The 10,264-nt window shown below is 50.8% G+C and overlaps 1 protein-coding gene across 6 annotated transcripts in view; it reads left to right on the forward strand.

Annotated features, from left to right (window-relative positions):
• Positions 1-245: 245 nt before the first annotated feature.
• Positions 246-10,264, forward strand: part of HNF1B (HNF1 homeobox B) — a 52,608-nt gene continuing 42,589 nt past the window's right edge. For 3 of the 6 annotated variants that reach the window (XM_073879461.1, XM_025851268.2, XM_073879464.1), the window contains exons 1-3: positions 246-589; positions 5,131-5,330; positions 9,999-10,263. In XM_073879461.1, coding sequence (XP_073735562.1) covers positions 246-589; positions 5,131-5,330; positions 9,999-10,263 — 809 coding nt within the window. The remainder of the gene's footprint in view (positions 590-5,130; positions 5,331-9,998; position 10,264) is intronic. The other 3 variants (XM_073879462.1, XM_073879463.1, XM_073879465.1) reach the window with 1 other exon arrangement.

Raw genomic sequence — 10,264 nt, forward strand, 5'->3', positions numbered from 1 at the left:
GCCGAAAGCCGGGCCCTCCCCGCTAATTTGCATATCTTATATGGCCTAATGGTGGCGATCATGGCAAGTTAGAAGTTTTCTGACTCCTCTCGGAGGAGACTCCGGGACCCCGGGGAGTAACAGGTGTCTGGAGGCTGAAGGGTGGGGGGGTTCCTGGACTTGGGGTTCGCTTGTGAAACTCCCCTCCACCCTCCTCTCTCGCACCCACCCACCCCCTCACCCCCTTCTTTTTCTGTCCTTGGAAAATGGTGTCCAAGCTCACGTCGCTCCAGCAAGAACTCCTGAGCGCCCTGCTGAGCTCCGGGGTCACCAAGGAGGTGCTGGTCCAGGCCTTAGAGGAGTTGCTGCCATCCCCGAGTTTCGGGGTGAAGCTGGAGACGCTGCCCCTGTCCCCCGGGAACGGGGCCGACCCCGACACCAAGCCAGTCTTCCATACGCTCACCAACGGCCACGCCAAGGGCCGCTTGTCTGGGGACGAGGGCTCCGAGGACGGGGACGACTATGACACCCCTCCCATCCTCAAGGAGCTGCAGGCGCTCAACACCGAGGAGGCGGCGGAGCAGCGGGCGGAGGTGGACCGGATGCTCAGGTAGGCGCGGACGGAGGTCGGGAGTACGCGCCTCAGTCCCCTTGCGCCCGGGCCTTGTGCCTGAGCGACGCTGCGCGCGACCCTGTTTCCCACCAGAGAAGTCCCCCGGGGGGCGCTCCGCTTCTCTCCCAACACCTGGACCCCTCCCAATGCCGCAGTCGGAGGGCCCTCAATCCCGAGGCTCCATCTCCCCCTGCCCAGGCCAGCGCCCGGGACCCGAGGGCCCCTCCGGGCCTGGGAGAACCCGAGCGGCGGAGCCCTTGGCGGGAGGTGTGCGCGCGCGACTGAGGGTGCGAGTGCGCGACTGAGGGTGCGAGTGGGTGCAGTGAATCAGGGGCAACGTCCCGGGAGCAGAGGCTCCGGCCCGCACCGGTACCAGGCCAAGCGTTTCTCCTGCGCGCCGCCTCTCGGGTCCCGGGAAACGCGGGCCGACCTCGGGCACAGCCTCCTGCTGCTCTTTGCAGACGGACTGGCGGCACCCGGGGCCGGGATCCCGGGGGGCGAGCTCTCTGGCGGGCACTCCCATCTGCAGCGCCCCTGCAAGGCCTTAGGATTATCCGGAATCCCCAGGGCCGGGTTAGATTTGCAAAAGGAAATGTGTGCGTGTTGTAGGGCCGCGGTGGACCCGCACAGGGCAAAAGGATCTACGCGAGCCAGGGGCAAGAGCGGTTAAGACCGCCTTTCGCAGCGGATTTGGTCGCATTCTGAGAACGAAGGGCGTTTCCAGATCTGGCCGCCGACATGCCGGCGTTCTCGGGAAATTCGGGCCGGCTGGCGGGTCTGGGAGCCTTTGCTGGGCCTCCCCGACCGGCTTAGGGCTTGGGCTTTGACAGCTAGTTACTAATTATCCAAAGGGCCGAGCGGTTCCCTTAGACCGCACGTCGCTCCCGGCCGCTCGGCTTTAGGACCGAGTCCCTTGCGTGGCCTCGGACACTTCAGCGCCGAGATTTCAGGGCAGGGGCCGGGACCACAGTCGCGCCCCGACTCAGACAGCCTCGGCCGCACGGCCGCAGCAGCAGTTTGGGATGGGTTGTGACCTTGCATTTGAATTTGCCATCTGGGGACCCAGCGGCTTACTCTCTAGCAAAGACAATCGGGGGTTTCTAGATGGTTTTTTTTTCGCCCCAAGTATTTTTGCTATTCGTAGGTTTGAGGTTCTTCCCTCGCCGTTCCCCCGAGCGGCGGCGATTTCTTCCCCGCGGAGGTTCGGGCGCAGGAAAGTGAGGGGTCGGAAGAGGAGCGGCTGGGGCTCCAGAGCGGCCTGGAGGCTGAGCAGGGCCGGGCAGTCTAACCGAGCTCCCGGCCGCCTGCCACGGGAAGCCCGCGGGGCCCAGGCCCATCCACCTGGCCGCAAGCGCCCGTCTTCTAGCGGGGTTCTGGGAGGTTCTGCAAAGCCCGAGGCGACCCAGGTCCCCCTCCGCACCCAGCTCCGCGCTGGGCTGGACGCAGCAGAGATGCAACATAAACGGCAGCACGTGGAGTTAGGGTGTTATTAATTTATTTCTATAAATCATCAACAGAAAGATACACAAAGCGTCGTGATTAGGTTGAAACGAGAGGCGGGTTATTCATTGGTGAAGTTGTAAACGCGGCTTAGAGGGGGAAGGAAGTCGCAAAGCCGACGCGGGGTTGCCGGCCGCTGCCCGCGCGCACGCTTGGCGCTGCGGGGCGCTCCCCGCCAAGTCCCCCACCCCACCCCCCGGCGCCTAACCTGGGCAGCCCGAGCCGCCCCGCGGCGGTGCGCACCTGCAGGCCCTGCCCCGGCCTCGGCCCGGGGCCCTCCGCGCAGCGCCTGGCTCCAGCCGGGCGGGGAGGGAGGCGAGGGGCCGAGCCCCTCACCCGGGTGGAGACGTAGAGACGCAGGACAGACCCACGCTTTTGCCCCTTCCCAGGCGGGTGCCGCCTTCCCTCCCCCACCTCCGGGAGTGCTCAGACTTTATTAAAGTAATTTTTCAAGAAATTGCTAGCGGTTCCCAGGTCACTGCACGGTCGGCTCCCGAGCGCCGGGACTCCTGAGCACTCCCTTTTTTTGCACACCCTGTTCCCGTAAAGTGGAAAGAAAAGAATAGAAGTCTCTTTTTGGACTGCCTGGACGCTCTTTCTACCTCCTAGAAGGGAAAGGCGAGAAGGGAAGGTCGGGAAGGGAAGGTCGGGGACTGCGCGCTGCCTGGCCCGGGGCTCCGGGTTGGGGCCGCCTCGCTCGCCGGCCTCTGGGCTGGTGCGCCCAGGGCCTTTGGAAAGAAAGGAAGGAAGCCAGACTTGAGGCTTCTGAAGGAACGCGCGGCACACTGTGCTGGGGTCCAGGGTTCTCCTGCTCCCGGGCAGCAAAGTCACTGAAAAAGAGCGGGCTGGGCCCGCTCCGGGCGCCGGGGTCGCGCCTTTGACACCTGCGCTCTGAGCACAGTGGCCGCTCGTGTTTCTCCGGCTCCGTGTATTTGTCGGGGTTTGGAACCTCTCAGTCTAAGCAGTATTTTCAAATGAACAAACGTGACCAGCTCTCCGGGGGCCTCCCGGTGAATACAGGTGAATTCTGTGGTCAGAGGGCTGTAAAGGTACAACTACGCCATCTTACCCCGACTCTTGTCATTAAATGCGGGCTGAAAGGTTTGCTGGAGTTTGCAGGGTTTCCCTTTTGTTGTTGTTTTTTCTTTAACCTTCCCAATTGTTAAGCTAATTATTCTTTCCACAGAACCTTTCCGTCTTAGAACAGTAAATTATTTTGCTAGGTTTCTTAGACGCACAAAATGAACACAGGTAAAGAAATTTAAACAAAACAAAAAGAGTCGAAGAATCTGTTAAAGCGATATTAACTTTGAAAACCCAAACACTTTAACTTCCGAAGCGATTGTTTCTATCTGTTGAAAGTGTTTTTCCACCCTCAAAATATCTGTGGAAATATTCACCAGAAGTAAGCTTTAAAATGATCGCTGATGTTTCTACGGGAATGTGCATTACGTGGATATTTTCCGCCTGTGAAACTGGATTACGTTTTCTCATTTTTTTGTCCTTGTTACGTCATTATGTTTCATTACTTGGATGTACCTTTATAAATACCTGAGAAATGTATATATATATAATTAATATATATAATTAATCTTAAATTTTGGCTTTCAAAACATCTCTACCAAAGCCTGTGATCTCACGAATTTAATATCAAAGACTTGTTAAAAAGCCAATTATTCAAATGCTTACAAAATGTTTACTTACTGAATTTTTAAATTCGTTAAACAAAAATTAATTTTATTTGCCATATGATAGGTACCATTTAGAAATAATAATTTCATTTGCAACAGTATATCGGTTTTGTCCTCTGCTTTACACTTTCTTTATTGTTTCATATGAAACTATTTTTCCCTTCATTTTTTTCATGTTCTATCAGGCTATTATACACAGCATATAGTAAAGAGGTGCTGGGTCTTTTTTTTTAAGTTAAATATATAGCTGTATTAAACAAATAGTATATGTGGATGTATTGTATGAATACTTTTGTTCTATACTGTGCCTCATTTTTAAAATTTCTTGTTTTGTTTTATCTCTTACTTTTAAGTCACCTATTCAATAAGCAAGAAAAGATATTCGCAAAGTTGAAAACATTTTAAATAAAATTCAAGGCCATAGTACATTGCTGTAAAGAAACTTTTTGCATATCTGTATTTCTGAGAAATGAAAAGTATAAGCAAGTTCTTAATCCCACGCTTGAAATTTATGAGAAACATTGCCTTCCAGATACATTTCTTCCCTGACAGGAAACCGTGGCATTTGGGATGGTTAATATCTTATTCAGAAATTGATTTGAAATTATTTATCCCCATTAGGTTTCATCTGGGAGGTGGGGCTGTGGAGGGTTGCTGTTTGTTTGTTTGTTTGTTTGTTTTCAAACTTGCCTCACCTCACTGGAGCGATTCTTCACTCTGGGAGGAACGTCATTGTATTTCTTAAAACTTTCCTGAAACTCTGAAAACTTTAACATTTGGTTGAGAAGTCCTCTCTGCTTCTCAGGAGATGGACACAAATGTTTCGCTCTGATTTTATAAGACAAGAAACTGAGACATCCACTCAGAAGGGAAATAATGTGGAAAAGGTCTAGGATTCAAAACTGATGCTGCCCCCTGTCATTGTAGGATCAGCCAGCCCAGCCCCAAGTTAATGACATCTCCACTTTCCAGAAGGCCTCTTGCCTTCATGTCCCTCACTTTCCAGGAAAATGAAGGAAAGCAAATATAAAACAGGAACTTTTCTTTCTGCTTAAGAAAGTGAGTGCTGGTAGTGCCTTCCCATCCCTGAAGATGGGAAGTCATTGTCGCCTTTACCCTCCTGATCTCAGATGACAGGGACCGAGTGTACTGTATAGGAGCTTTCGTCTCCCTTTCATTTAAGTTCTGTTTTGGCCTCACCTCTCTCCCAAGGATGTAGCTTGGGCAGATGGAGAAGTAGGGGAAGATCAGAGTTTTGCACAGAGTGTAGGTAGAAGCCCTAAAAAGAGAATATGTCTCCCCTAGACATCCTCCGCCCAAATACTAACCATCTGCTTATCTGTCTAGCGAGGACCCCTGGAGGGCTGCGAAAATGATCAAGGGCTACATGCAGCAACACAACATCCCCCAGAGGGAAGTGGTCGATGTCACAGGTCTCAACCAGTCCCACCTCTCTCAGCATCTCAACAAAGGCACCCCCATGAAGACCCAGAAGCGCGCAGCCCTCTACACCTGGTACGTCCGAAAGCAACGAGAGATCCTCCGACGTAAGTGCTCTAATCCCCCCTGGACCTCAGCCTGGAATGACCTTTGCCCTAACTCTGACCCCTGTGGGATGCCTCAGTTTTGCCTGCATGGTACTTGGCAAATACAAGGAAGCTGGCAGGTGGATTTGGTTTTCATAGTTACTGCACAGTGGATTTACTTCCATCATTTTCTTCTCCCATGGTCCCTTGCTACCCAGCCAGCTGCCTTGACAGGTCCGTTAGTGTGTGCAATGTACCTCCACACATTTTCTGGTCCCCGCTTCCAACATCCTTCTCTTTGAAACCAAGTAGGTAACAGTGGACTGTTGTCCCCAAAGTAAGCCAAGCAGCTCCCCTTGATATATGACCGCAGATTGGAGTTCCCAAGGAAGACATTCTGTAACCATCAATACCTATGGATCACTGTTACTGTTCTTCCCCCCCCCCCGGACAGACTGTACAAAATAGAAGATATTTGTAAAAATAGATATATTCAGAACTTGACCCTGTTTCTGGGAGGGGAGTGCACTTGCATCCTGAAGGAATTTAAGGTGATTCCTCACATGTATCAAAATCTGCACAGTTTTGAGACTTCAGCTGATGACCCTGTTTGATGAGGAAGCCACTCTGGCTAAGTCAGGACACAGCAACAGTGTCTGCATTTGGGATGCTGACCAATCAATAATTGTCATTCCCACTTCCATCCCCAAATTTCCTTTCTGTCCCAAGAGTTCTTCCACTCAGTAATACAAAGAGATTTTTTGTTTTGAAGGATAGGGAAGTTTGAACTGCATTTGAATGATAGCTGTTTTTATTTTTAGGAAAGTATACTTTTACATTATCCTTTAATTATTTTGATCTGGCCCTTTTCCCAGGAAAATTTTGTATGAGCTTTCCACTCTTCCCCACACACTGTCCTCGGGGCTGTGGGCTCCTCTCTCTTTGTCAAGATTCCAGTTTCCACCACTTTTTGGGTTGGATTTTTTTTTCCCCTCTCTCACTGGATGGCCACTTTTAAAAAATCATTCTTGTTTTCTGCCATGCACTGCTCTGGAGGGATTGTTTCAGTATTTGTTGTCTCAGTGTCCGTGGGCCGGAAAGGCCTTCATGGTGGAAGGAAGGGTTTTAGACATCCATCTCACATGGTGGCTGTTTGGTGGAAGCATTAAATGGACAGATGAGAAGAAGCGAAGCCAGAGTTCTTTGCTGGATAGGAGAACAGGCCCCCTTTAAACTCTGGGTTGATTCACCACCCACGGTGGCCAGGGCTTTAAGAATTTGGGTTTCTGACATGAAGCAACTCTCTGTCATTCCTGGAAAGTCTGAGAACATTCTCAGGAGCCACAGTCTCTGAAGGCCAGAGAACCCTTGGGCCTGCCCTCACTCCAATCCAAGACTCACGTGGCATCTCTGGTTTGAGCTGCCTCCCTGTGTTCAGTGGATGTTTTCTCAGAAATCAGAGAGATTCAGGAAAGGCCAGTTAGAAGCTATGAAAAAGACACACGTCCCGGAAAGTTTCTCAAGATGCTCGAGAAGAGACAAAAACGGATGACTGTCCCTTGCAGGGGATTTTTAAAATTATTGTTATTATTTTAAAGCCGCATGAGACCTAAACCTTAAGAAACATTCCTTCGTTCTGTAAATATTATTTGAACAACTGTTAGGCGCCAAACACTATCCTGGGCTGTGAGATGCACGGGCCCTATTCTCCAGGGACTTACCACCTAATGGGGGAGATGACACGTTTGAGTAAATAATGACTTGTGGAAAGTAAACGTTTTCTAAGAGCTGTTACACGGGTGTACACAAGGGGCAGTAGAGGAGTTGCTAAATTGCCTGGAGACATCACAGAGGGCTTCCTAGAGGAGGTGGCATTGGAACCAATTCTTGAAGGATGAATACAAGACACACAAGCGTGGGATAAAAATTAGCAAGTGAGATGGAATGTGTGGAAGGAGAAAGAGGGGGGAGCATTTAAAAAGAGAACATAAATTTTCTTGAAAAACTAAAAATGATAATATCAGCGATAACATTCACGGGCCCATCTACAGGTACAGAATCTGCTTGTCCAAGCTGGCTCCTGAGCCTATAAGCAAGCTGCTGAAACCAGCTTCTCCAAGTTAATTTTTATGGGCAGCAAACATTTTCTGTCTCCCCACTTCCCCCCATCGATCTAGAAGGAAGTGGAGGAGAGGTGGTGGTGGCTGGAGGATGGGCCGAAGTCTAGTTCTTCAAGACTCGAGAGGCTAGGGCCCTGAGGTGGGCAGAACCCAGATGTTTCCAGGCACCTGTAGTTGAGGCAACCTGGCCGATCCCGGCGCATGCTGGGTTCTGGACATGATGTGGGGCTGCCTCCCCAGAGGGCAGACGGGCAGCCCTGAGCTCCAGGCAGCTGTGAGTGAGCCTCACACCCACCACAGACAAAACTGGAGTCCATTCTATTACCTCCACTCAAGTCAGACGTGAAGGTTTTGTGGGTGTATTGTTTGGGTTTGGTTTTTAGCAAGAGGTGATGCAGAGGCTGCTAAGGAGCCTGAGTGTCTGTAGGCTGGGCTCCCGTCCTGGCCTCGCGCCCCACATCCATGTGACTTTGGGCAAGTCATGTAACCAGTCAGAACTTCAATTTCTTCAGCTACAAAATGGAGAAGATGATGTTTCTTGCATAGAGAGGTTGTGAGAATTAGATGGACCTTGTAGGATACCCCACCACACCGGTAGCTCAATACACGTTCATTGTCATGACATCTGTTCATAGCATGTGAAGAGCCTCGGGTGGATCCTGGGTCCTTGGGATTATCCATACTGGCTTTGCCTCGGACTCATGGTGACACCACAGGGAGGTGAGGAGACCTTCTCTGAGCAGGGACCTTCTTTCTCCCCCCCTTACTGTCCCTCGGGTAGCTATACTAGCCGGTGGCCGTGAAAGCACTTTGAAAAACATGGCCTCCCTAGGAATTTAGGTCCCCATCATCATACTGACTAGAGGTAGATGTTCTGGAAGACTGTTGAGTGCCCCCTTAGGTTTTTACCCAGTCCCATTCCACAGACGGGGAAGCCGGGGTGGGTTTGGGGGGGTAGTTAGGTCATTTGGCTGGGGCCCTCCATTATCCAAAACTGAGGCAGTGGCTTCCTGCCAGGAGATTTGGCAGAGACTCTCTTGAGGCATCTGAAGCAATTGTTTGGAATCCGTGAACACAGAGCTGCAAGTGGCCTGAGAAGCCTCTAAAGCGGCTAGGGCCCAAATCAAAGGCCCCAGCAGCATGTTCAGACACTGCTTATAATTTGGCCATTCGGCAGCTGGTTCAAACAAAGCCTAGCGCCACCTCTAGCTGAGTCCTAAGTCCAGGCTGGTTAGAGGCCCACTGTTCCCGAGGATGGACCAAAATGGAAATGGATCCTTAGATGGGTAGTAAGTTCCCCGTCGCTGGAGGGTTATAGCCTAGAAGACCATGTGGTAGGGTGTCATAGAGGGGATTCAAGCATAAAATAGTGGCCCGACTTTGAACCTTGGAGACTTTTGGATCGAATTGCCTCTGAGACCTGCAGGAGTGACTCCAGGAACCAAGAAAGAAAAACATCAAGGTCCAGAACCTGGGGAGCAGGAGTTAGGAAGTGAATCTGTCATGTGTCCTTGCTCAGCAGGGTGGTTGGCCTCTATGCTTATTCATCTGTAAAATGGAACTAATGACTCCAAACCCTGCTTCATGTAGATGTGAGGAGGACAACAGCAAGGTTCTCTTTTCCCACAAGTAAATAGCAAATCTCATTTAAAGCCTATGGGCTAGGGTGTCCCCACTGGGTGAGCTGCCACCTTTCATTCATGCATTCAACAGAAAAATGTACTGAGGGTCCCTATGTACCCGGATCCTAGGAATCGGAAGGACAGGGAGCATCACTCCATCTACATTTATCTTTGTCCAACTCATTAAATGCCGTTGCTAGAAAGGTCCTGTGTTTGCAGTCTTTTGCATTTGCCATCTTTCAAAAGTGTAGGCAGATCCCTAAGACTTTTCCCTCTTGGGCTGTTTCCCTCATAAGTGGACCCCTGGACACACACACACACACACACACACACACACACACACACACCATTGCCTTTGAAATTATCTGAAATCAGAGAGCTTTTTCTCTTTCTGTTCTAAAACTCCAGTTACATTTATTTCCAAGTAATAGTGAACAGGTTTTGGGTCTTGGGTTTTTTCTAAGAGCATAACATCATAATGTAGACGCCTAGGATACATGAGAAGAGAGGAGAGATGGGGAGAGATATTTTTAGTTTCTGAATATTTTGTCTAAGTGCATATTGTACCTTTGAGCCCTTTACCTCTAGACCTGAGACTTGGTTGAGCTCATCCTCTTGGACACCAAATACAAGAGTTCAGGATGCAGAGGGTTGCTTCATGTCTCAGGGCCCGTGAGCCAATGAGAGAACATTGCCACTAAAACAGTGGCTGGGCCACATGTGAGCTCCTTCAAAGAAAGGAAAGAGATGGCTTTGGTGGAGCGAACCGAGGTGGGCAGTGAGGGGTCTGTTGTGGGGCTTCCCCTCTGGCCCCCGCTGCCCCGCACACAATAACGGCAGATGGCAAAGCTTAGGGGAGAGGAATAAAGGTGTTTTGGTCTATCTGTCTGTCTGTTTGCCAAGTGAAGGCTACAGACCCTATCAAATCTACTCCTTTCTCTTTTCAGAGTTCAACCAGACAGTCCAGAGTTCTGGAAATATGACAGACAAAAGCAGTCAGGATCAGCTGCTATTTCTCTTTCCAGAGTTCAGTCAACAGAGCCAGGGGCCTGGGCAGTCCGATGACGCCTGCTCTGAGCCCGCCAACAAGAAGATGCGTCGCAACCGGTTCAAATGGGGGCCCGCGTCCCAGCAAATCTTGTACCAGGCCTACGACCGGCAAAAGAACCCCAGCAAGGAAGAGAGGGAGGCCTTAGTGGAGGAGTGCAACAGG

Source organism: Callorhinus ursinus, unplaced genomic scaffold, assembly GCF_003265705.2.
Source record: "Callorhinus ursinus isolate GAN/ISIS: 27379988/994484 unplaced genomic scaffold, GSC_fseal_2.0 scaffold34, whole genome shotgun sequence".
In the NCBI taxonomy this organism is placed as follows: Eukaryota; Metazoa; Chordata; class Mammalia; order Carnivora; family Otariidae; genus Callorhinus; species Callorhinus ursinus.